The sequence below is a fragment of the Pagrus pagrus genome (genome assembly GCF_965226575.1).
Source record: "Pagrus pagrus genome assembly, chromosome: 7".
Classification (NCBI taxonomy): domain Eukaryota; kingdom Metazoa; phylum Chordata; class Actinopteri; order Spariformes; family Sparidae; genus Pagrus; species Pagrus pagrus.
The window spans coordinates 18,012,416-18,040,001 of record NC_140191.1 but is presented as its reverse complement, the minus strand read 5'-3'; the positions used below and the strand labels follow the sequence as shown (position 1 = coordinate 18,040,001).

Below are 27,586 nucleotides of genomic sequence, written 5' to 3'. Positions count from 1 at the left end.
ATCATTGTACATGAAAAATGTATATTATTTATGTATTTAACAGAATCGTTTGCAATATATATAAAGATCATCTTAGACTTTGACTGTGGGAGTTTCAACTATCAAATTTATTTTCAAATAGCATACAATTAAATAAAAAAGTTCCCAAAAATTAATTCAGTAAAATGGAGAGAATGTACCCTGTACTTAAGGAGAGAAAAAGAAGCTTTGAAGCACCTTTCCTTACAATTTAGAGAATTCGACTAGCACTGATCATGACTGCCACTTTGATTCCTCCAGGTCATTTCACTCGGTGGGGAACCTTGCTAAGCAAAAGACTATTAAACTGCAACCAAGGAGAACATGCAAACTGCACAAAGAGAAGAACCACGTGTCTATGCTTCATTCAATCCAGGGTGCTGTTCTCGGTTCCACGTTTTCCATCGAAGTCAGGGAAAAGTGTTTATGAAAAGACACAGGACATGTTTTTTCATTTTTTGGCCACAGCAGCCAAGAACTGCAATTTTGGTAGTTTTGTACAAGCAAAACACTTACATCTTGATAAACTAAATGTTCAAAGCTTACATGTTATTTGCTGTTAAACCTGTAAGATGATTTTAACACTTCTAATGACCACACAACTGGTCTCAAATTCAGGATAGTTACTTGATTTTTGCTCTAGTACACCACACTGCAGATGTACAAAATAACACAAACTATTTACAGGGTTTGTTTGTGGCAGTAGTATTTATATATATTTTTTAAACTATATTTATTCCTCATACCAAGTAATTGCTTTCAGGTCAGTGATGTACCTTCAGACATCTTGATTCACACAACCAGGTTTCTATCATGTTCTCTAACTTAGGTTGGAACTTCTTAAACGTTTTGGTAAGTGAAGTAAGGCTTTTCATAGACAGCCAACCTTTCCTTAGGTTACCCCAAAGTAAACACAAATTTAAACAAGACTCATTTGAGATTTTCTAGTTGAATTTATTCCATAACTGAACTCAACTCAAATTTCTTAAGAAAAGTAACATCCTTGGGTTGTGAAAAGAATATTCAATTAGAACATTTTCCAAATGTCTGTACAAGATGCTTATCAATATCAAAAAGGCAACCCATAATATACACAGGGAAATGTTAAACTGAAAATTACAAAATTATCTATAGTACATGTATAGTCATAGAAAATAGCAATAGATTAAAACGACCAGTTTGAATCTTACATATTGTAAACAAAACTGACTAAAAACAGTTTCAAAATAATTCTCAAACATAAAACATGATCGTGTTCGATCAAAAAATTCAGCCTTTATCCAAGACACTTCATGAACATCTTGTCCTTTCATGCTTAGTCTGTGTTCATTACACAGAATATCACTTAATATGAACGTTGCACAGCTTTACATTGTCATAAATTTACAAACACTGTCAAGAAACTATGTGACTATTTTACGGTATACAAATTCCAACATTAGAACTAAAAATATATACAGTGTAAATAGCAACTCAGAACAAGATTCTCTGTCGGACCGACATGAGCCAAGAGCTGTTTAAGTATGTAACAAGGGTCAAAAATACAAATTGGATCTAAACTGGGATTACAAGTGGAGGTACACAATCAGATGTAAGGCATGAAAGGGATTTCAAGTTACTTTAGTTAGTTATTCAAAGGGAGGATAAGGTAGATGGTATATAACAACCGTTACTGAGCGGACCCAGCATGAGTCAGTTGATGTTCTTCCAGTAGGTGAGGGAAAGCAAAGGCTTTGTCACATTCGTCGCATTCGTATACAACTTGGCCAACATGACTTTCTTGGTGCTGCTTAAGGAGAGACAACTGGCTGAATGACTTGTAGCACATATCACAGCGGTACTGTCCAACTGCTAAGGTGGGATGCACTCTCATATGCAAAGTCAGTTCTTGTGCTGTATTGAATTCAGTGTGGCACTGGGTACATCTGATTTTTATTTCTGCTGATTGAGCAGCAGATTTTTGACTATGCCTTCGCACGTGTTCTCTGAGGTACCGCCTCACGGCAAATGATTTTCCACAAAGCTCACATTTGAATGGCTTCTCATTTGGGTGCTGTTTATTTTGATGCTCCAAGAGGCCACTTTTTGAGGAGAACTGCATTGAGCAAACAGGGCAATAGAAAAAGTCCTCGCCTGTAACATCAATCTCTTCCTCCTCTCCCGGTGCTTGACGATAAGATGGAAGGGAAGTCTTAGCTGATGGATTTGAGTATTCATTCTCCGTTTTTGACTGTCGTTGACGGGAACAGCTGTGCTGGAGGAAAGCAGTGCTTCCCAAAAAGCTCTGGCTACACTCTGTGCATTCAAATTCAGTAGCAGATGTCAGATGACAGTGCTCGTGTTCTTTAAGCTTACTTTCAGATGAAAATGTTATTTTACAAATTTTGCATCCATATGTACCGTCAGGATGCATGGGAAAATGACCAATCAATTCAGTGGCACTGGCAAAACACTGATGGCAAACTGGACATATGAAACCATGTGATGGACCACCATCTTCAGTCCTACATTCAATCCCTGCTACAGTATCAACATGGCTGTTAAGATGGCTGAGGAACTGCTGAGAGGAGGAGAAACTATTGTTACATTGATTACATGGATATTCACTACTAGACCATGATCGCTGATGAGTGGCCCTGTGCTTTTTCAGGTGAGATGCATGCAGAAAATGTTTATCGCAGTCGGAGCACGAGTATGGTCGCTCTTTGGCTGCCATGCAACCATGCTCTGAGAGTTTCTCTGGGTCTCTGAAACGCTCACCGCAAACGCCGCAACGATATTTCAGTTCTTTGTACGATACTGATGAGCTTTCAGAGAGTGATGCAGATTGTTTATGTTTTTCCTTTGAAACTGAACGCGGGTGATGGTCACTTGACTTGGAGTGGCTTTTCCGATGCTCAGCTCTGCTACTCTTGGAGCGAAACACACGACTGCATATGTCACATGGGAAGCTTTCTTCACGGTGGGAGGACATGTGTTCTGCTAACTGTGACGGTCCTGTGAAACTGAAGTCACACTTGGGACAACGGTATGGACGGCTCTTTCCATGAGTATGCTTGTGTTTACGAAGTGCAAAGAGAGAGACAAAACCCCTGCCACATGCCTGACACTGAAATTCAGACTTGTGCATTCGTTGGTGCTGCTGCAACTGGGATGCCTGGAAAAAGCATCTGCCGCATTCTGCACATTCATGTGGTTTTTCGCCCAGGTGACAGAGCTGATGATCCTCAAGACTTTCTGATGTTGGGAATGTCTTGCCACACACGTGGCACGGGAAGTATGGTGCAGAGTCTGAGTCACTGTCCCCACTGCCATTATTTTCCTCCTCATCACTTTCACCAGTTGTACTGATTTTACTACTGGATTGTTGCTCTGCACTCCTCTTTTCCTGTACATTACTCACAAGATTCTTCTTCTCTTTTTGATGCCATTTTCTAATGTGTCTTGCCAGTGATTTTTTGACTGAATAGGCTTTGTTACAGAATTGACAAGTAAATACATCATCTGGATGGTCGTCTTTGTAATGATCACATAAAGATGGTCTTGCCGAAAACCTTTGACAGCAAAGTTTACAAGCATAAGGTCTATTTGGGTCATGGCATGATTTGTGACTTTCAAAATCAGAGTATTTCTCAAATATCTTGTTGCAAACAGGGCAAGACCGTTTCCTCTCAATTCCATGTGTTCTCATGTGTTTTACAAGATTTCCTGGACTAGTGCACACCCGCCCACACTTAGGACATGTACTGCGCTTTTTCTCTTGTTCCTGTCTTCCATGGTCTTCAAGATGACTAATGAGCATTAAGCCATCTGTGAAGCTCTTATCACATTCTGAACATTGGTACTGCACAGCTTTCTTCTCTTTGCTTGAGCTGCCTTGCACCTCATTTCCTTCTGAATTTTGTGAGGATTCATCTATAACTTCCTCTTTGCAGGAGAAGTTGGTCTGCAAAACCCCAGTGCCAGTTGTTTTGGAGCCTTCTTTGAACAACAAAACATTGTCAGTCAGCGCAAAATCAATTTCTGCTTTCAAAGGGGCCTCCAACTGTTTGCTTGTATTCTTCTTTGAAATACTCCTAAATCTACATTTCCTGTAGTGATTACGGAGGAGACTTTTATTCCAGAAACCTCTTTTGCATGTTTTACATTTAAACGGAGGCTCTGTTGTGTGCACACGCATATGACCAATTAGTCCAGCTTTGCTTACAAAGGACAAATTGCACTCTGGGCAGGGAAACCGTTTGGGTCTGTCAGAAGCTGCATCTAGTTTACAGATTAAATTAGCACCATCACTAACTTGTTTGTCACAACTCTCATCAGCAGGCTCTTCTTTGATGTCTGGTATATTTGACAGATGGTGTTGGAGGGGAGCAGTAGACACTGGTGGAACCATTGTTTCCATCTTGTGTGCATTTAAAAAATGCTCTTGGAGCTGTGAAAATAGCAAAAAACGGGAACTACAGTATGCACAAGAAAAGCCTTTTGGTGGGCTTTGTGAGGTTGACTGCTGGTCTTGGCCAACTGTTGACTTGGATGAGCTTGGTGGTAAAGTGCAACTTTTTTTGTGATTTGCAATCTTGACATGTGGGAAAAACCCTCCACATCTGTCACAAAGCACTTTATTTTGCTTAGGTTTTTCGGTGCATTTTGGGAGATGACGCTGCACATAATCCTTCCTAATAAATCTCAGACCACAATAATCACAGGCAAATGGCCTCTCGCCTGTGTGCAGGCGGATGTGCACGCCTAATTGATGGCTGTTTCCAAAAGCACGGGGGCAATAACTGCATACGTATTTGTACTTTTTGTTAAAGTGAGGCTGGATTCTCTGAAGAATTCGATTTCTCACCACATCAATAGATTTTGTCGCATTTTCTGTTGGTGGATTAGTTCTAGGTGGTAGAGAAGCATTTGTCTCTTTGGAGACCTTTCTGCACTTTCTCATCTTCCTATGCTTTTTCAGAGTTTTTTCATGAGAGAATGATGAGCCACAGCTATGACACTTGAATAATTTTGCGACATGGAACAAAGTGTTATGTCGAGAAAGTTTAGACTGAGTTGGGAAGCTCCTTGAACAGACTTCACACTCAAAGGTCTCTTGCTTTTCAGCAGTCTCAATGCCAAACTTACTTTGCCAACCCTTGCCAACATCCTCTAAACTGATTTTGGGAATGCAGACTTCCAATCGTGATCTTTTCCCTTTACAACGACCCTGATGTACTTTTAAATGATCATACCTTGAAAAGCAGCAGTCACAAGCCTTGCAGCGATAAGGCTTCACTTCGTTATGTGTCAAAATATGACGTCTCAGGTTTCGTGGCTTCATGAAAGTCTTGGTGCAGAATTTGCACTTGTACTCAGCAACACCTTCTGCTTGGGGCTTTTGCGCTGTGTCTCTGAGAGTAGGCATGTTTGACAATTGTTTTGCCGAATCACTTTTGATTTTTGACTGCCGTTCTTTGTAAACACCATCACAGAAAGCTTCATGCTGCAAACACGCTGTCTGAGTTCTATATCTGTGGCCACAGTGTACACATGCATAAGGCTGCACACCAGTATGTGAAACAAGATGCCTCATGAGTAAAGACTTGAACCGGAACTTCTGTGTACAGTGAGGGCATTTAAACTGAAGCATCTTTGTTGCATTGGATTGTAAAGGCATTTTACGGACATTCTGGCTTGTCTGAGAACTGCTGGAACTGAAATTGCCATTAGAAGATGCGCCAGTGTTGAGCTCTGTCCCCTCACAGTTCTTTCGATGTTGGTTTAGTTTTGTATATCCAAAGTACTGCCCACATTTTTCACACAATACCAGAGAGTTTGCCTTGTGCCCACGGTGATGGTTTTTCAGGCGGAGTTTCTTGGTAAACACCCGTGGACAGTAGGAACACTGATGTGATCCCTTTGGCTTGGACTCCATTTTAACAGGATGTGTGGTTTGGGCAGGCAAACAGTGCTCACTGTGAAGTTTAAGGTACAAGTTACGGTAAAACTGTTTTCCACAGTTAGTGCAGGAAAAGGGTTTGTCTCCAGTATGTTTGATCATGTGGCGCAGCAAATACCGGCGATTATTGAAATTACGTTTGCAAAATGGACACTGGTGCGATGAGGACCCAGATATATGTGTAAGACAATGTTTTCTTAGTACTTGGGCATCATTAAACACCTCTTTGCATAAGGAACACTGTAGCTGTTTTAGTTCACTCTCCTCTTTCACAGATTCCAAGGATTGCTGGGGTTTTAATCGTGCTTTCTCTTCAAGCTGAGGTGCCTTGTTTTCTCTTGTTTTGTGGCGGTCAAGATGCCGGAGGAGGTGTGCAGGATACTGGAACTGCTGATGGCAGTCTGGGCATTGAAGCATTCCCCTTTTAAGATGTGTACTTCTGTGCTGGATCAGTTCTCTAACAGTCGGAAGAATCTTTCTGCAGACAGTGCACTGTATCCTCCTCTGGTGAACGATTTTATGACCAATCAGATAGGCACGTCTCTTAAATCCTTTTCCACATTCCAGACAGCGGTAAGGTTTTTCACCTTTGTGATTACGCTCATGTTTCTTCAGTGACTGTGTGGTGGCGAAACGTTTTCCACAAAAATGACAGCTTAGGGAAAGACCGTTATTTGCTTCAGTTGATGTTAAGCTATTCTTACTCTCTTCAGTCTTTGTACTACTTAAAGCAGCTGGCTTAGACATGGTAGAGTAAACTGAATTCCTGTACCTGATCATTTGAGTTGAGCCAGTGAGTTTGAACAACTCATGCTTCTTCATATGTCTGTACTTTCCTGAAGGATGATAAAAAACAGCTGGACATTGTTGGCATTTGTAACGTGGTGCAGTCTTGGAGGATGCCAAAGCTGGGAGTGCCTGTACTTTGTGTTCATTTTCCTTTGACAGTGTTTTCTGTTCAGACTTTGGCCTTGATTGTGCCTCCTTCGCAAGACGATTAACACTCTCTCTGAGGCAAAATGTGTTAATATGTCTATATCTGTTGGATGATAAAGTGAAGGTAGTGTGACACAAGGGACACCGATATTTACCGCCAACTTTTTCCTTGCCACCAAATACTGCCTCTTTGACACAGTCACGCAAATGTCGAGCCCTGTTGTATGAGTATTTGAAAAGCCGTGGACAAAGAGGACATTTATATTTTGCTCTTCTCTCATTCTCTCCTGTTTGACTTTTCTCACAACTTAGTTTTGTGGTGGACGGACTCTGCAAAACTGCCAATTTCTTTCCCTTGTGTACGTTGTAGAAATGCTTTTTGGCCTTCACTGAAGACGAGAAGCCTTTACCACATACACTGCACAAATTGTTTTTGCAGATGTCAACAAGCTTCACGAAACATTCAGGCATATCTGCAGATGGTTTATTCTGTACCAAGTCCTTTTGCGGCAGATTTGTAGATGGTTTGTTTTGTACCAAGTCCTTTTGCGGCAGATTTGTAGATTGTTTGTTTTGTACCAAATCCTTTTGTGGCCGATTTGCAGATTGTTTGTTCTGTACCAAATCCTTTTGTCGCAGATTTGCAGATGGTTTGGTCTGTACCAAGTCCTTTTGTCGCAGATTTGCAGATGGTTTGGTCTGTACCAAGTCCTTTTGTCGCAGATTTGCAGATGGTTTGGTCTGTACCAAGTCCTTTTGTGGCAAATTTGCAGATGGTTTGGTCTGTACCAAGTCCTTTTGTGTTGGTGGTTTAGTTTCACTTTTAACAGCATCAGAATTTGTAACTGGCAATTTAGGCTGCTTGCATCTTCCAGGTGTTACCTTGTGTCTTTGCAGGGTACTACCCTGCGCAAAATACAATCCACATCCATCGCACTTATAGGGTGTTTTTCCAGTGTGTGTCCGCATATGCCCGATATATTGATATCGTTTTGAAAATACGAGTCTGCACTTAATGCACTTGCGGCCACCATAGTGTTTTTTCTTCTTAAGGCCGGGATTAGAAGGGAGCCGAGGCTTTTTCTTGGTTACACCGCACAAATGTTTTTCAGCTTTTTCATTGCTTATCATCAGGTAGAGATTACAAGTCTTGCAAAACTGGAAATTGGGCATTGAATGACAGCAATGGTGATGTTCAATCAGATGATCTACATTGTGGGTTGTATGTTGGCAACCTGTGCAGTGATATGAGTTACTCATTCCATTTATTGCCTCGGTTTGCAGTATAACAACAGGCTGTAGGCGTTTTCTCATTTTTATAGAAGATTTTAGATGAGATGCTTGTCCTTCTGAGTGAATCATGCTGTTAGTGTCAAGTCTAGCCAAAGAAGTGTCTTTACATTGACTTGCATCAAGTGTTGTTTCATCAGTGTCACATGATGAGTCTTCTCTTGACAGAGGTTCACCATACAGCACGCCAGGCACTGATGGTTCCTCTGTATATGGGGCAAGCTCTTCAAACGACTCTCTAGCATTTTCAGCAACATCTTCAGTCAGACTTTGTGGTTCTAGGGCCAATGGACTTTCATATAGTGACTGTTGCTGATCTGGACAGGAGGTTGAATTTGTATCCTCTGCTGGTCTTGTCCATTTCTTTTCTGGACAGGGATTTATGTCCATGCTTGTGGCGTTTGACTGTAAGCACAATACTAAACTGTCAAGACTTTGCTCTGTACCGTCACTGGTCCCGGCTGGATCTGTAGGCAAGGTTGTGGTTTCCTTTTCTAGTGGACTTGAAGAAGTGGTACTAGTCTTCTCTTCTGCACTTGTCATTTCATTTTCAAGACAGGTAATTATGTCTGTGCTGGAAGTATTTTGCAGTAAGCAGGAGTCTACAGAGCTAGCAATACCTTGCTCATCTCCAGTATCAACAGACACACTGTCACTAGTGACAGTAGGCCCATTACAACTTGGATCTGTGTTGGAGCTATTTTGCTCCAAGCACAAATCTGAATGACTTGCAGCACTTTGCTCATTCTTGTCACAGTTATCACTGACAAGACCATCAGTCTTCACAGCAGGGCTTGAACAAATATTGTCCCGAGCTACACTTTCGTAAGATTGATGCCCAGATAACTGCAAACAGGATTCAGCATCATGACTGTTGCTTTTCAAGGTATTTGTGCATTCCCTCATTTCATGAGTAACATCTTTACAATCAGACACCTTAATACCTGGTGGATCTGAAGATTGAGAGATATTTGACTGAGTTTCTTTCTCCTGACAGTCAGTGTCCCTATTTTCATCTTGCAAATCAGTGGAAGTAGGATTTGGGGATGTCTGCTTATCCAAATTCTCATTTTTTAATGAGCCTGAGTCTTTTTTTCCCCCCTTTAGGACTTCACTTTTGTCCTGCTCATCCTCTCTCAGATTTCTATCTTGACCATCTGTAGAGTTGGTATTATCAAATCCCTCTTTTTCCTTTCTTAGGACTTTTTTATCCAAGTGATCTTGCTTATTGTCAAATATGGCCTTGACATTCGGAGCAGTGATGGGGATCTGCTCCTCCTCATTGCCGTCTGGATACTTCTCTATTGCATCACCAGTCAAGTTTTCATGCCGACTTGCAGAGATGTTTGAATAAATTCCTTGAGTGAGATCTTTCTCCACATCTTCCTTTTGTGTCTGATCTTCACAACCATCATACACATTTCTTTCCTCTACAGTCTCACTCCCTGTAGTTGTCACCATGTTAGAAGTAGTAGAGGACTGACTGTGTCCAGCGTAAGATTTGACAGGGTTTTCTTGACTTTCAATCTTGACTTGTGCACATTCAGCTTTGTTTTGTCCTGCCGTAGCGTTTAATGAACTTGGCAAAGTTACATTAGTCTCTGACATATTAGGGCATGGACTCTCAGTCGGAAACATCATATTTCCGGTATGAGCGAACAGCCATTCCGATGAGCTGTGTTTTATAGGATCATCTTTTTTAGGTTTTGAAACTAAATTACTTGACATAAATTTACAAGAGGGCCTTGTTTCGCCAGCATCTGCATCAGAGCAGCTGCTGACATCTGAATAGTCCTCAAGAAATGAAGTAGCTAGCATTCCACAGTCTTGCTTAAGTCCCTGTAAATCTGTTGCAAATGATGCAGGAAAAGTTTCCGAAGTCTGTAATTCATCGGTGGTAAAATCTATATCACCATTTCCACATCTTGGCAAGTAATCTTTTTCCATTTGTTCTCCATCAGCTTGCCATGGCGTTTCTTTGTAGTATGTTTGATATACACAGTCTGAGTTGGAATTTCCAACACTTGGATTTGAGTAATAGTTTGTGTTGAAGTTCGAGTTTGTTGCAGGGGCTTCATGTGAAGCCACTGTCCCAGGAAAGTCATGATGACCAATGAAGTTCTCTAGATGCTGTGAAAGACTTCCCTCTGACTCTGCTGTTCTTCTCAAAGTGCTTGGATCCGATGACAGAGGTGGGAGGTTTGGGAAGTATGAATCCCACCCATTAGCCATCCTCTGCAAGGACTGGAAGCTGGGGCTTATATTTTACACCCTCCTGAAAATACAAAGAAGCATAGAATTATAAAAAGACAAACTCCAACTATTAGCAGATTAAACATTTACACAGTTCATGTTGAAAGAAAAGTCTGACCTTTTCTTGGATATACAAGGACTAGGAATCTCTAGGAAGATGTGGGTGGCATCAGAATGGAAACCTGAAAAAAAATAAAAAAAAATTAATGGACATTATTATTGTGAACATTTTATACGCCACTAAAAATCTGTGCCCGGGGAAGATTTTACAGATGGAATTGACACCATATCACAGTAAATAGGGTTTGTTTGTCCTCATAAATCTCACAGCTATGTGGTTGGTTGCAACATGCCATATGGGTTCACCACCCAAAAACAGAAGCATAAGGGTTTGATGCCAGCCAGGTAGTGGGCTAAGGCCACAATATAAAACCACTGACGAATGAAGGAATTAATACTGATCATCCCATTACACTCAAATTTTCTGCAGACAAGCATGCGTCCTGGCATTCACATGAATGCCACTTGACATGCACCACCCACCCAAACACCGTTGTAGACCAAGTACAACCCATCATGGCAACGGTACTCCTCTATGGCAGGGGCCTCCCCAGCAGGACGATGCATTCTGCATTCACACCATGGAGCTACTTGATCTGAAACTCTGTTCGTGTCAAGTGGCATCCACATGAATGCCAGGAAACAAGATTTCCCAGCAGAGCATTGCATTGTAATGAAATGACCAATGTTATTCACCTCACCTGTCAGGGGTTTTAATGTTGCAGCTGTTGGGCAATATAGGAAAATCAATGAAGTTGAAATATATGGTCTTTGTACTGTTTTGAATGGAAGATATAACAATAAGGATTAACAAATTGTCACATTTTAATTTATCTTACTCTTTTTTATGTTTAATTTATTTTCTTTGGGTTTTGAACTGTTGGTTAGTCAAAATATCACCCTGTTTCCACTGGGCTTTTGTGTGCAATGGGAATGTGTAAACTTGCCATTTGCACTCGGGTCAATTGACTCTGCAGTAGTTTGATTTAAACGAAGACTCTGGGTGAACACGCCAAATTCTGACGCATTATCCACATCAGGTGTTGGCATGTAAATTAGGAAGGAATTCGGGATGCAGTCTATTCATGGACAGTTTTTTTTTACTGGACACAGCGTTGGAGGTGGAGTCCCATTAACTCCTATGAAAGCTGCTCAGTGGTGTTTTGAAGCTATGAAAAAACCTGGATCGCCGATTGAGCCAGCTTATTTCCAGTTTAGTGCCCAGCTAACTTGAAGGGGGATAAAATAATTCAATTGTGCGGCACTTATAGACTTTCCAAAAGTTACTGGACTGAATGGCTATTACGACCATTTCCGGTGCATTTGTGATGTGAAACATGGCGTCAGTGACGTACAAAGTAGTGCTTCAGATAACAATCACAAACGGGCTACCTTGCCTGCCAGAAGTGGGAATGGGGTCAATAGGTGATTTTTAGCGGGTGTACCCAAAGCAAATTAAATTATATTTTTGACTCTTTCCTTTGTCAGAGTTGCAAAGGGGCAAGTATAGGGATATCTGCAAGCTCTGGCTCTGGGTTTAAGTTGATGCCAGTGGGTCATTCAATCTCAACATTTAACCCATCTTAAGTAGCAGTGTGCAGGCAATGGGCAGCCTCTGCGCAGCGCCCGGGGAACAACTCTAGTTCTAAGACAGGGCAAGGACACTGACATGACAATTAACCCAACATCCATGTTTTTGATGTTGGGGGAAACTGCTGCACTGGAAAGAAACCTGCGCACACAGAGAAATTTCAAACTCCACATAAAAAGGCCCTGCCCTGGCTGGGATTCAAACTCAGAACCCTTGTCTGACTGTGTACAGAATCTTCCCAGAGGAATGATAGGGTTGGATAGTTGTGATTGCATGTCACCAGGCTCATGAGGCTTTTCCATACTCATGTGCTGGCCTGGCTTAACTTGGTTTGACTCGGCATGTCAGCCCAGCATCACAGGGATTCTCATTTCCATTACCTCCTTGAAGGTAGCCCAGCTGACGACAAATGATGTGCTTGTCCTGAATAGTGGTCAAAGTGGTCCCCAATAAGCTCTGCTAATTCAGTGATAAACAAGTTTCATTTCTTATTAATTCTTCACGAAAGTCCCTTGTTATTTGGCATTTAAAAAAAACAAAATTACAAAATCAGGAAATGTTGGGTTTTCAAAAGCAGTAACTTAACATCAACTTAGCAACCCAGGAAACAGCTAAAGAAAGGCATGATGTAATAGTGAAATAAACAAGATGTCTGAAAATACAAAAAGAGGTCCAAGAGAGAACTAAACTTCAAACTATAGCGATTCAGTTAGAAGCTACAAAACTACTGCGAGCTGAACCCAGACACTTTTAAAAACACTTTTCAGTCTGATCTCTTGCACAGACATGAGTCTCGTAATCGTACACAAGCTTGTTTCAAGGAGAGAAGGGGGATTGTCATGGGGTGGCCATGATTGTAATGGCGTTTTTCGCTCCCACTTTTTTGCTTTGCTGTGTCAAACCTAGATACGCTGATTTGCATTTCCATCACAAGTTTTACTGCGCTGAGTTGAGCTGAGCTAGCACTGCACCTGCTCCGGAGTAGGGCCAGGCCCCACTCGCCCTGCCTCCAATTGGACCACGGTGACGACTTGCAACTGTGACAACCTGTGACAAGCACCAGTCTCCCCCTAAAACTCAACTCATGTCTGTGGAAAGGAAACCTGAGTGAATGACGTGGCTGCCACGCCAAGTCAAGCCGAGTAGAGCCAGGCCGGCAGATGTAATGGAAATACAGCATTAGATGTCACTCGATCTTGCTTGGATCTCAACACAACTCGGTGTGCTGAAACTGGTAATGGAAACGCAAATCAGCATAGTGCAGTTTGACTCAGCATGGCCAAAAGTGCCTATGGAAAAGCATTACTGTCTATGGCGAGGGTACTGGAGAAGGCACTGCTTGAAGACCAAAGCTACAAAACTGGACAACTTTAACACTGGGCAAAAACAGAAAAATATCACTAGGAGTAATTTGGAGAAAAGGCCTGCCTGATCTGAACCAGAGTGGTTTCATATAAATTGACTCTTTTGCTAATTATGGACTGCCCAAAACCCCATGTTAGAGTTATAAAGTAGTTCACGAAGGTACTTGGTAATACAACACCTTGGCAACTGATCAACATCAGGTGGTTTGTTGGATCAGGTGGCAGGGAAGAGTATTAGACAGACCTTTCCCTTTTTAGACTTGTCTGAAGAAGCGAGAGCGACAACTTTTAAGATCTTCTAATCCCACGCCTTGTTTTTGGAGGAGGAAGCATCAAAACATGTATAGCCCATGGCCGTGTTCGGACAAATTTAAGCTATGCAGAGGGCTCTGGCAAAAATGCAGTGCTTTCTTTTAACGCAGGGCTGACTTCAGTCTCAATGCCTGCTTACTCATCTCTCTTGCATGGGTGGGACTCAGCTCAGGCTGCCCCATTCCAACTGGCAGCAGACCTCAGGGTAAAACATTCCGATTGTCCCAGTATGCCTGGGAAGGCACTGGGATCCCCAGGAAGTGCTGAGGACTTAGCTAGGGAATGGGGCCTCTGGGCTACATTGCTTTACATGGTACCACTGTGACCCTAACTTGGATATAAGCCTCAGCTCTAGTAAGTGGGTATGTTCCAAAGTTACAGCTCAGTAAGAAAATACAGTTGAGGGTAACACAAATAGACACCAAAACAAACAAAAATACCCACTTTATTAGACTAAAATAGACCGTCAAAGCTGGCTTTGGCTGAACTTGTCAGTATTGAAAGGGGTAATGATTACAATAAGATAAAAAGAAATACAACTAAACTCAGGCGGCTTCATCAGGCCAAGGGGAGGCCTACAGAAGTTGGGGTGACTAGGCCATAAACACACTTACAAATGATATCAGAATACCACAGAGAAGCTACAATGAAAACTAATAAACAGGTTTTCAGCCAACAACCCTGTATCACTGTGTGGAGGCCAGCAGTGCATCACCAGCTACAGTTAAGCATCACCACAAACTGAGAACCATCAACTGGCCGACAACCTTTAAGTGTTTTACTGTAGTTTGATTATTCAACGTTCTCACCATTCACCCATTCTGACTTGGACATCGTACAAGCAGATCCACCCCATTCCACCACCTCACCCCTGACCCTCCCCTGCATCACTGCATCCTGGAACTTATTTTGTAGTTGTTTAAGTCAATTAAATAAACGTTTTCAGGGTTAGTCAAAGCAATAGTAGCGACAATCATTAATTTCAAATCATATTTTTTTATAATTCATTGGAATGGAATCCTTACAATATATCAGTATGTGATATCCTTTTTAGACAAGCATTTCTCAAAACCATGAAAGAGAACATAATCGCTTTATATTAAATACATTCTGTACCTGGTGTTAAAATATCTGCTGGTATCCAAATCGTCTGTAAAAGGGAAATAAATGCAATTAATATTAGTACTGTTGTTTGCAGTTTTCCATTTTGTTTTAGCAAGATAATAAATGTCATCAGCAGCCATCACACCAGACAAGACAGAAAGACTTCCAATTCCACACTTGGAGAAATGTGACTGATCAACGCTCTAGAAAAAATATTGTCTAACTGCTAAAAATTACTCATCACTCAGCCCTCATCATGAACAGCCATAGTGGCCAGCTGCTTAGTGAGCCCCTGACAGACAAATGTTAACAACAGCAAAAACTCCTTGTCTGCCTTCCCATGGCTCCTGCTTCAAATAAATAATTTGCAAAAACTGAGATCCTACTGTGTGCACGTTTTTAATCAAAAAGAAAGTATTGGAGAAGGTGCATAAAAAGACCCCATACCCAGTGCCTGTTCATACTTGCCTATACCTTTCAAATCATCCTGTTCAGCTAACTAAAAATAAGTGCTTCATTTTTCTCTTCACACTAGGCCAAATAACACTTTAAGGGTTTAAGTTAATGGTAATAATTACATTCCGGATCTGCAGTAACAGTGAACTGATTGGATGAAATACTGCTAGCTACAGGTGCACATCAATTTGAAGCTACCAGCAGCAACCAGCCTGGGAACCAGACAAATCTGCAAGCTCACCTTTCATTTTTTCTCTGGCACACACATCTGGCCACCCTACATTCCAACAGATTTCCCTACATCCTGGTTTGTGATGGGCAAATTAGAACAGTTTATCTAATAAGGGGCAGGTTTGATACGATAACTGACAAAAGTGCGCCACCCGTCAATCACACATTTTGCTGCTTTAATTGGTTGTCTATCTAATCTAAATGTCAGCAGGTCTGTCCAGTGTAAAGCACCAGGCTAACAAAACTCAGATCAAACTCTCAGACTAGCAGTGATTTTGCACCCTTTGATAATGAAATAAAAAATGAACTGTGTGTTAACATGACATGACAGCTGCACTTGCAACAGCAGAAAAGCAGTAGGATTAAAATGCTAGTACCTGTACGCCAAGCCACATGAGAAAGCTTCAAATACTGGCAGACTCCAAACCAATGCTTGCCAATTTGGCAAAAGAGCTTGTTTGTGAAATGCATTTTTACCATTAGCAACTGGTATTTTAGCTTTAACTACAAGCACTATGGATCCGTAATTGGATATTTTCTTCATTTGTTTTTTGTCAGACCAAACTAAAACTAATGCTAATCTACCCAGCAGATCATCAATCAATTTGATTATGAATTTAATTTGGAGTTGGGGAGCCAGAAGTGGTAGTATTAATTTACTTTCATTGTCCTTCATAAAAATACATTTGCTTGAAGCTGCACTGCATCATCATCAATCTAGGAGAAATGCAACTGTCAGAAATAGATGTTACAATTAAGTCTACACTTGTGCTTACTGCAATTTGGGCCAACTTTTATGCATAGACGAGTAAAGGTAAGCAACAGCTTTTTCTTGTTTCATATTACCCTTTTTCCTTGCACCATCCTCATTGTAGGTACCAAACTTCCTCTACAAACTGGAAAGTGCTGGGTCACATGCCAAATGTGGAAAACATAACCGTTCTGAATGTATTACACGTGTAGATCACAAAACCAAAAACGGGATTTTTGAAGAAGTATTTCGAGGCATTCTATATCATTAACACAAGAATAGAGTGATCAAAGGAATTGAGGGGAGAAAGATGAGGAACATTGCATTTAATGGTTGTCACCGTAAACCCGAGGGCATGAGTTTGTGTGTTGGCTTATTGCCACCACACTGCTTAATAAGTACAACTTCCGCCTGCATAGTAACGTACAGGTGTCTGTGGCAGCAAAAATAGAGGGCAACTTAGCCTGCTCCGTAACATAGCCTGCTCCATAGCATAGCCAAGCACAAGTATGACACAAAGCCAGAATGATCAAGCAAGACGCTACAGTACTGTACCAATAAGGGAACCAAAGCTTGAACTGTAAAACAATACACTCCTTCAGCCCAACCGACTCCAACAAATGGAATGAAACCATTGGCATTTCTCATAATGACAGCATTTTTGTGTAAAACGAGGGGCACTCTGTGCAGCTTAAGGCCCAATCCCAATACACTCCGATTGCCCTACCCCTCTGTTTAGCGCATTCACGTCTCGGGGGAGAGTTTCCCAATTCTTGTTGGGTTGGAGGGGTAGGACAAAGTTTGAGGGCTACATGGCCCTCCAAACTGAGGCACACTTCAAACCGAGTGCTATGAGAGATCTCATTTGTTGATGTCTCAGAAGCTAACTACCTAGCTAACGTTACATTGTTATTGCCACTTTGTGCATGACAGTCGCGCATTGTGATGTATTGTAATGTTGAATTCCCCTTTTTGATGAAGTCCAGCAGGGAAGTTGTTGCTCCTCTAATATCAGTGCAGACTGGCAGGCTAGGAGCATAGGTTGCTATTGTTAGCCTATAACCCATCGCTAACGTTGGTGGCCAGGTAATGAAGCAGTGCTCTTTTTTTATTTGATGACTTGACTGATAGCATGAAATTGTGCATGAATTGCAAGTGTCCATACTTTTCTGTGTCGCAAGAAAAATCACTACAGCGTATTGTAAATGTCTGGTCACATCAGTTTTTATGCTATCAACACAACTGATGACTTATGAGGGTCTTGAAGGGTTCTCCCATTTCATAGGGGGATATTCTTATGACTACCCCTTGTAAGGTCAGGGTCGCACATACACGGATGCATGTGAATGAAAAGTGCTGAATGTGGGCAGTGCAAGATGTGAAGAGCACAGAACTCAGTTTGTTGCTTTGTTGTCCGCTTGAATGGGTGACCAAACAAGCATGTCTTTGGAACCGGCTGGTGCCATGATTTCACCAGTCGAAGCGTCTCCCCACTCAAAGCCAAGATGCGGATTTGTTTTGAATGTTGTTTTTGCGTAGGTTTGACCACCACCTACCTCTGTTGTAGGGCTGTACGATTATGTTTTTATCGATTATTTTTTGATAAATCTATCATTTTTTTTAACTTGATTAATATAGCAACACGTTCACCCAAAATAACATTTTAGAACATGTCATTTATATTTCAATATTTGATTCAATCATCTTCAATCATCAGCAAATAAATATGACAAAGTATGCACGGCAGGGCATTATTCCCCAACAAAAAATAGCCCAGTCTTAACTGGTAATCTGTGTAATCCTAATATATTAAGTTTCTGTGGGGACAAAGAGTAACTAGTAGCAGTAGTAACTAGTAACCAGCATGCATAACCTTTTGTGGCAAAGGCATGACCGGAGGTCATAAACAGAGTAAAATGGGTCAGTGGTAGGACATGTTATTTAAAACATGGATAAATACTACAGAGGGGACACAACAGACATTTCTCTGTAGCGTAACGTTTCACTTCGGTTTGGCCTTGTCTCTCAGTTTAAACCACAGCAATGATCTGCCTCATCTTGGTTGTTTATTGTTATTTTAATCCATCAATAAGGACAAACACAACAATCAGTAGTAGGACCAGCATGACAGTAGCATAACAACATAGCACCTTCATCTTCCAGCAAACTGATCCACAGGAGTTCCCAACGCGTTATACGGACCATGAATTGACTCCCGCAACACTGCATTGCCGCACCCGATATGAATCCAGCCAAAAATCGTACGAGATATTTAAGTAATCGATAATGTTGATGCGGTGCACCAGCCCTACTCTGTTGTAAGGGGCAAGGGGACATTTGAAAACGAGGGGTTGGGGTAAAAACTAGAAAACGGATGGGGTGTTGGACTACTCTTCTTTAAAGGGGCTCTGTGTAACTCACATTAAAACTCTCAATTGCATCACTGGCTATTGAGTGAATGGCAGTCATCCTGTTGCTTGTCCCAGAATTATATCTACGCACACCATGCAGAGAGTCCTTAGCAGCAAGGATATGGGGCCAGTGCAACATGAAATTTAACTTGAGCCAAAATTATACTTTGAGTGCACACACGTTCATGTGATGAGGGTGCACGTTTAGGCTATGTGCAAACATCACTAATTTGTTGGGCCCGCTCGGACTTGCCCGCATCGCCTCTGCACTACTACAGGCTAAGGAATGCATCTGCGCATGTGTGGAAAACATCCTCCAAGTGGACTCCAGTAATCGTAACTACTATGCTTAGATGGTCTCCGCAGCTGTATATGCACAAATGCATTTGGGAGTATAATCTAGGCCTTAAAGATGTTGTCAAAGTGGTGACATTCAAATGGACACCAGAGAAGAACAGGTGTTCTTCAGGTCCTGATTGTTGGGAAAAGACCATGAAATTCTTTAGGACCAAAGGCTACATGAGGCATTAGCAGTCTGAATCACACAAATCAAGAGGTTATGTTCCAAGGTTACAGTCTTTTTACTACGAAAGTTCATCCTGTTTCCACAGACACTCTTCCACCCCTCGTTGAGCTACTTGGATGACCCTGACGAAGGCCACAAGCTGAAATGCAGTCCAACAATGAAGTGGTTCTATATACTGCAATGCATGTGGAAGTGGGTTAAGTTGTGCCAGAAGTCCCTCCTATGCTTGAGCTGCTGTGGAGGGACAGAAACACAATGAGGACACTTTGTACTGAAAGAACACAGTGGTATGTGATAAAGGCCAAAACAAAAAAAAAATGCACTTCAGAGCTCATGTTCTTTTGACTACTCTTTCCGACAGTATGACACATCCAGCATGTGATACACGCTTTAAAGACGTACACTCTACAGCATAGCCGGAGGGGTCTTGCACTTACATGTTCATTGCAACGCACAAACAAAGAAACAAAAAGCGCAGCTGGCAGCACTGTTGAAACATATTCAGCTTTTGGAGAAATGCAACAAAACATGTAGTGCCGGGCAATCATATTGACCCTTTGGACGTGACGTCACGTTCCACTCGCGCGAGATACGGACGCCAACACTGGACTCAATAGAAAGACAAGGAGGCTCGTTATTGTTCCTGACATTTTGTGGTTTTCTATCGGTTTTAACTTAATTTTATGTTGTTAAAATGGGTATTTCCTGCTGTGCCGAGCAGTGTACCAAAAGACAAGGCTGCAAACCTGATCTAGCCTTTTACAGAATTCCCTTTGAGAAGGACAGAAGACAGCTATGGATAGCTGCAATTAATCGCAAGGGCTGGCAGCCCTCAAAATACTCGAGGATCTGCAGCGAGCATTTTGTACAAGGTAAGTTTCATTTTAAAACGTTATCAAAGTTATGTTAGAGTCAGTCAAAACAAATTCAATGTAGTTAGCTCACATAGCTACCGTTAGCTAATAAACTCAAGTAGGGTTTGTTTACTAAGCTACTAGCGATGCTAGCTGGCTAGTCCTTCTCAGGACTCTGTTTGTATTAGCTGGTGGTCTTAGATCAGATGTATACTACTGGGGGTGCCAGCAAAATTAAGTTAAAACCGATAGAAAACTACAAAATGTCAGGAACAATAACGAGCCTCCTTGTCTTTCTATTGAGTCCAGTGTTCTTTTGCCGTCCGTCATGGCGTCGCCTCCCGTGTCACGTAATCATTGTGACGTGTCTGCAACGGGTCAATAAGCCTGTGATCAGACCAGAAACACAATGGCATGTTACATAGTGTTTCATGTGTATTCACTCAATTTGGCCTTGTGCCCCAGTTTAACGCACTCCCCCCCCAACAGTTTGTCACACAAACAGGCCATGGAAAGACACTCCAACACTGCAGCTCACCTACCCTTTCACCTACTCCCACTGCACCCAAGCAACTGGGCAAGGTTGATGCTAGAATGGATGGGCCAGAGGGATGCGGTGGGACACTCTGCAGAGCATTCTGCTTTGGTTGTTACCTCGTCAGTAGGGTACAGTGATACAACACATGGCGGATTGCCCCTCCACACCCACTGAGCTCGAACACAGGAAACATTACTTGGTTTTGGAAAGGCAGGTTTTGCCACCGGGCTATTCGTGGAGGGGTAGCTCGCACAGACACGTAGCCTGTCTGTATTCTCTAGCCCAGAGACACTCTGGCAGTGAAGAGCAGCTCCGGAGAAGTGTAACCAGAGAAGAGCAGCAGCAGGTCGGTCAGGAGGGACTGCTGCTGGCTGTTTGTTCCAACCGCAAGCAAAACTACACATAAAATTACATGTTACAGTCTCTACGCGTGACTCAAACTGATATCTCATAAGCTTGCGAATCAACCTATCACTGCAGAGAGCACAGCAGAATGTCCCTCCCCCATCACTCAAGCCCATCCATTCTAGGAACAACCTATTGGCAATCTCAAGTAACCATGATTGTACGTTATGAAAATAGAAACAATAGGCCAACCCTATTCAGCACATGACATAACAGTTGACGAGGCAAGGTCAGCACTGGTTGCCATTGTGGCAGAGCCTCCTGCTTCCAGTTTAAAGGGGCATGAGGGGTTACAGGCCAAACCTCCAACAAAGACCGACTAGATAGATATTGTTACTACCATTCAAGGGATGGAGAGAAAACCTTTTTATTAAATTTACAGACTGATACATTCCTGCCGTACTGGGAAAAATGGATTGTGTATGTGACCTCACAAAATGATCACTGAATATTTACCATATGAACTGACTTATCCATCAATGCAATTGCTTGTCTAAATACAAAGGTGAGCAACTGTTGGTGGAACTGTAGGTTCTGCAGTTTTTTGTTGTTGTTGTTATATTGTAGTTCAATGTTGTTTTGAAAAAATAAAGTATAAAAAAAATAAAATAAAGTGGCAAGAGCACCATACAATCTACACATCCTTTCCATTAATGACTGCCATCTACACCTGCATTAGTAACTTACATGGATTACAGGAGTGGCACAGGCAGCTGCTAAAAGAGTGCCTTTGACACCTAGCAGTGGTGTCTAACACACCAGCAAACAGAATAATGTGAAAAATCATGTAAGCCAATAGTATATGCATGTATAGGACATAAAATTGTAAATCCCCAAGAGGAACACTTAATTTTGATTTGACAATTTACAACAAGCAACTATGTTTACATGGTGTACAACACAGCACAGGCATACGAGGAGAGAAATGCATTTAAAGCTAATACTGTCTTGCAGAAAATATGATCCCTCACTAAGGCGATCTCCTGGGTAAACACAGAGGAGTTCTGTGTGTCCTTCCCTATGCCCTTGCTCGTTGCTGTTGGACTGTGGTATGCTACCTCCATTCTTAGAATGCTACTGGGCAAGTGAGACCTACTCTCCACAGAGTATTGTGGAAGGCTGATGCAAATCCACTTCATATCACAATTGTTCACTAGAAATGACTCTGTGATGCAAGGCCTAATATATTTGAAATCTTAATCACTGATTCACTCTAATGACTATGGTAATGTAAACAAGGCAAAGCAAATACCCAGATAACAAATATCGATGGATAACGTTTACAGCAAACAAAATCTCTCTAGTAGTCACAGTACCTAGCTGTGAAAATCAGCAACGGCCACACAAACAACATAGCCTTTATAATCACTGTGAGGGGTTTGTAATACAGCTACTATGACATATGCACCACTTTTTGTTTTGTCTATCAAAATAGTGAACTATAACGGCTTTAAACTTAACGTGTACCCATACGATACTGGTGCAGTCGTTTTTTCTGCAAGGAGAAAAGAGTAAAACGCAGCTTCCTAGGTGAACACAATGAAAAATAAATTTAGGACAGCACAACTAACGTAACCTAGCCCAACATCAGCCAAAGACAAGGCAAATCACACCACACATAGATTACCTACTAAATGGTGATTATTACAGGTGCAAACATTTGCTTCCACATAGTAGGTTGTCCTATCTGGTAGTGATATTGTCTGTAATGTTTTTCTAACAAAGAGGGTCAAAGCCCTGCCCCTGTTACAGGTTAATTAGTCTGACTCGCAAAATGTTGACTGTTTGCATAAGCCTACGATTGGCTGACTATTTCAGTCTCTGATACCAATAGCTCATCTTTCACTACTTTTCATTGATCTCTTTCTTTAGATGGCATTTTTTATTCATTCAGGAAAACTGAAAATTGATACTGCACGTTATTTTGTTAGCTTTGTACCCCTTAAACATGCAATTTAAACAAAGCAAAAAGCAGCTTGGCCATATATTCTCCACTTGTGCTTTTAGGTGCGTCATTGTACACCGAGCAGTGTAGGAGCCAAGCAAAGCAGGCTGTAAACTTTACAAAACAAGTCTCTGAATAACCACAAATCTAAGTGTGACTGTAGTGTGATGCAGGACAGCGTGGGGCAGGGCCAGTCTGTTGACCGTTCTGACACTCTCTGCTCTGGTTATACAGTCCCCTCCAAAACTATTGGAAGGCCAATTCCTTTAGTTTTGCTGTACACTGAAAACGTTTGGGTTTGACACCAAAAGATTAATATGAGACCATCAGTATGTCAGCATCCATTTCCAGGTATTTACATCTAGATCTGTTAAAAAACTTAGAATATAGCACCATTTGTTTGAACCCACTCATTTTTCAAGCGAGCAAATTTATTGGAACATGTGACTGACAGGTGTTTTTTTGCTGCCCAGGTGTGTCTTACATTGATTATTCAAAAATAGCGCTGAATGTCTACTCTCAGTTTCAGCTTTGGGTTTATCCTTTGCAGACTGCATTTATAGTTAAAAAAGGTGTAACCAACATGAAGACCAGAGAGCTGTCTATGGGAGAAAAGCAAGCAATTTTGAAGCTGAGAGAAGGTTGAAAATCAATCAGAGCTATTGCACAAACATTGGCCATAGCCAGTACAACCATTTGGAATGTCCTGAAGAAGAAAGAAACCACTGGTGCACTCAGCAACAGATAATGAACTGGTAGACGAAAGAAAACATCAGCAGTTGATGACAAAACATTGTGAGAGCTGTAAAGAAAAACCCTAAAACAACTGTCAGTGACATCACCAACAACCTCCAGAGGGCAGGAGCGAAGGTATCGCAATGCACCGTTTGCAGAAGACGAGTCCACACCAGGAGATAGGAAGGCCAGATTGGAATTTGCCAAAAAGTACAGAGACAAGGCTCATAAATTCTGGGAAAAAGTTTTATGGACTGATGAGACAAATTTTAACCTTTACCAAAGTGATGGAAAGGCTAATGTGTGGAGAAAGAAAGTATCTGCTCATGATCCCAAACACACAAGCTCATCTGTGAAACAAGGTGGAGGAAATATCATGGCTTGGGCTTGCATGGCTTCTTCTGGGATGGGTTCATTGATTTTCATTGATGATGTAACACATGATGGCAGCAGCAAAATAAACTTGTTGTCTGCCAATTTAAAGAAAACAACCCAAAACACACTACCAAAACAACCAACGAGTTCATCAGGGGGAAAAAATGGAAGGTTTTAGACTGGCCAAGTCAATCTCCAGACTTAAATCCTATTGAGCATGCAATTTACCTGCTAAAGAGGAGACTGAAGGGAGAAACCCCCCTGAAACAAACAACAACTGAAAGAGGCTGCAGTGAAAGCCTGGAAAAGCATCACAAAAGAAGAATGCAAAGGTTTGGAGAGGTCAGCGGGTCGCAGGCTTGATGCAGTTATTGCAAGCAAAGGATTTGCAACTAAATATTATCTAATCTATTTGAAGTCTACCTGTTCCTATATTTTTGCACACCTAAAAATGTGGTGTTCCGTTACAAATGATGCCATTTTCTAAGTTCTGTAACAGATCTATATTTAAGTACCTGGAAATGAAAGCTGAAATGCTGATCTCTTGTCTCATATTCATCTTTGGATGTCAAACCCAAATGTTTTCAGTGTACAGCCTAAATAAAAGAATTGGCCTTGCTGTTCCAATAGTTTTGGAGGGGACTTGTAAATGTTAGTGAAGTTGCCAAAAATACTATTGAGCCAGACGGTGGTACAACATCCTCTACTGCTGACCACTGTGACTGACTCTTGGCTGACAGTGCTGTCAGCAGACATGCAGGAGAGATGGCCGGAGGTGCGCTGGGACTTTTTAACCTAGCTATGAGCAAACAAACTTATAGCCGGCTTTATGTGCAATTGTTCGCCTAATCAAAAATTCCGTTTTCCATGTCTCAAAAGCGCAAATATTTCATCCTTGTTTCAACCTCCTGGCATGTTGTCATCTGTTAGCCTCCCACTCACAGTTCCATCAGTGAGCACATGTCAATAGACTGACGGATCAGATCACACAAGCATAGACACACACAGAATGACAAGCAAGGCTGAGCTAGACTTATGTAGTTATTTCTCTACAAAGCCAACTATTCAGTCAGCAATTTATTATGAAAGTAATGTAGTCACAATTTTAAGCAATTTATCCAAGAAATTTCAAATCTTCATAACATCAACCAACACACAGGGGAAGAAAATTGAGCCTCAATCCTAACAAGCAGTTCAGTTTAGATCATTTACTTTAGATCTGTTATTTTTGCATTTCCATTGGCTGAGCTGATACTAAAAAGGTGGAGTTACAAAAAAGCAGACCACTTATTGGTAAGAGAATTGGAGCAACCAGAGTAGTCTCTTCGCCTGTGCTTGATACAGGATTTACCAAACTATCTGGTTTCTTTCATTTGCCTAGCAGCCTGCAGCCTTTTCTTGAGCAAAGCTTGTCTCCTTGTTGTCAATCTAGCAGTAAAGTAGATGTTACAGTGGGTCAATAAATAAATGCTACAACTTCTCAAGCCCTGGTAACAAGCAGGCCTTCATGTAAGTGTACTGGCTGTGGTGGAAACACAAAACAGATCTAGGTTTTAGGTGTATCTGGGTACAGGTGAATTATTGGTTTCAGGAGTACTTGTAGAAAAGTGTTTGGCTCTGTACAATATCATGTAGTCCAGCACTACACCACAACTGTGACCCTCCAGTAATAAAGATATGATTGAATTAACACTTTTAACAATTAACACAACTCATATATATATATATATATATATATATATATATATATATATATACACACACACACACACACACACACACACACACACGCTTTATTAAGAGGAACAATACATGGAGAGGCTATGATCCTGGATTGTATTGGTGTACCTAATTAAGTATACAGATCTCTACCTGCTGGGCTACCTGGAACGCAAATCTCTTTGACTAAAGTGTAAATACTGTGTTAAGTCACAGAAATGGTTTACCCATGCAACTGCACTCCTCACAGTTATGATTTCACCAGAGGACTATGGACTACTGGATTAATAACAGATCAATCACCCAAAATGATGGGACTGAGATTATACTGGAAATCAGTGGATTTTATTTACTCATGGATGACAACTTTCTTCACTTGTTGTAGGAATTACTGTGCTTTAAAGCAATTAGGTGACACATCATCAGAGCTGCCACAAGCCAGGTACTTATGAATTATTACTGGCAAGTGTATACAAGACATTACCAAAACTTTATCTTGTAAACTTATGTTCTTATTGTTTGTTAATTTATATAATTTGGACAGAGATGAGCTTTTTAAAAAAAATGTATTCCATAATGTTGTTTTACGGTGTATGAGCACCTGGAAGCTGTGTTTCTCTATTCTTGATTGTGTTAATATAAGATGCTGTACTTTTAGCCAGCCTAGACGGAGGACAGCAGACAAAAGAGAAACGGTAAGATGCTATCAGCTCAACAAAACCTTGCAACATCCAAAGCAGCTGCGAGGTTAGTAACTCAAGTCACGTGTTAAATCATTTTACACTGACGTTGGTTGATATTGTGGGTGAAACTAGCCTTAGCTAGCTACCTCAGTGACTAGCACAATACAAGCTAGCACTGATAACAAACAGCTAATGGCTTCTCTGCAGCTGGTCTCTAGCAGGACCTCTTACCAGATCAGCGCTCTGTGTTGCTCCTGCTTGCTTCACCGCCAGATTTCCTTTGTGGTTTATCGGCTACATTGTCCGTTCTGCGATAATCACTCAGCAGACTCCGGGGTGACAGACATTACAGCCCGTTTTTCTTTGCCAGCACACGGAGAAAGCCGCTATCCTCCTTGACGATGTCTTCTGTCTTTCCTGGGGAAACACAGTCAGGAGACCTTTTTTTCTTTCTGGACTGTGAGTCGACGAGGGTCATTCAGTCCAAAACCGTCGTGTTTTCCCCCCCCGCACGATGTGAGCTAACGTTACACGTCTTGTCGTGCTGCGGTTAGCGGCACTACATCCAGATCCGCCTCCATTATCTGTATTTGCGCATTTTCAGACAATGTGCCCAGGATTGTGCGTACGTTATACAACTGTCTAATAACAACCAATGACAAGGTGCGGGGAATCCGACAGAGCCCGCCCCTCCTTGCTCTATGGCTGTGACTTGGACCCTGACGGGGCGGTAGCACGACTCCTTCCGGGCGACTGCACCGCGGTTGCCTCCTTGCTGCTGCTGCAGCTGCTCCTGCACTCCCTACGTGCTGTGGCACACAGGCAGTATTACTTGTGCTGACAGCAACTACGCTGATCACTGAAGTCCTCCGTGGGGTTTGGCTGCATCCATGTGAAGTTTCAGTACCACTGTGTTCATGTTGTATGTGTATGATCAAAGCTACTGGGGAACTCAACCAGAGCTGGTTCCTTGTCTGCTGGACTGGACTGGTTGGTCCTTAAAGGGTTAACAAGTATCACGCAACCATTTTGTGGTAAGATCTGCTACAAAATGGCGCCTCCCCCACTCGTGCGGGTCTAGTACG

General features: G+C 41.8%; 1 protein-coding gene across 1 annotated transcript; it reads right to left on the bottom strand.

Annotated features, from left to right (window-relative positions):
- Positions 1–951: 951 nt before the first annotated feature.
- znf1035 (zinc finger protein 1035) lies at positions 952–27,586 on the bottom strand. Its single transcript, XM_084356359.1, has 3 exons — positions 26,733–27,586; positions 10,560–10,623; positions 952–10,463 (listed from the first exon to the last, which is right to left on the bottom strand). The coding sequence occupies exon 3, from the start codon at positions 10,418–10,420 to the stop codon at positions 1,688–1,690; it is 8,733 nt and encodes a 2,910-aa protein (XP_084212485.1). The 5' UTR covers positions 10,421–10,463; positions 10,560–10,623; positions 26,733–27,586; the 3' UTR covers positions 952–1,687.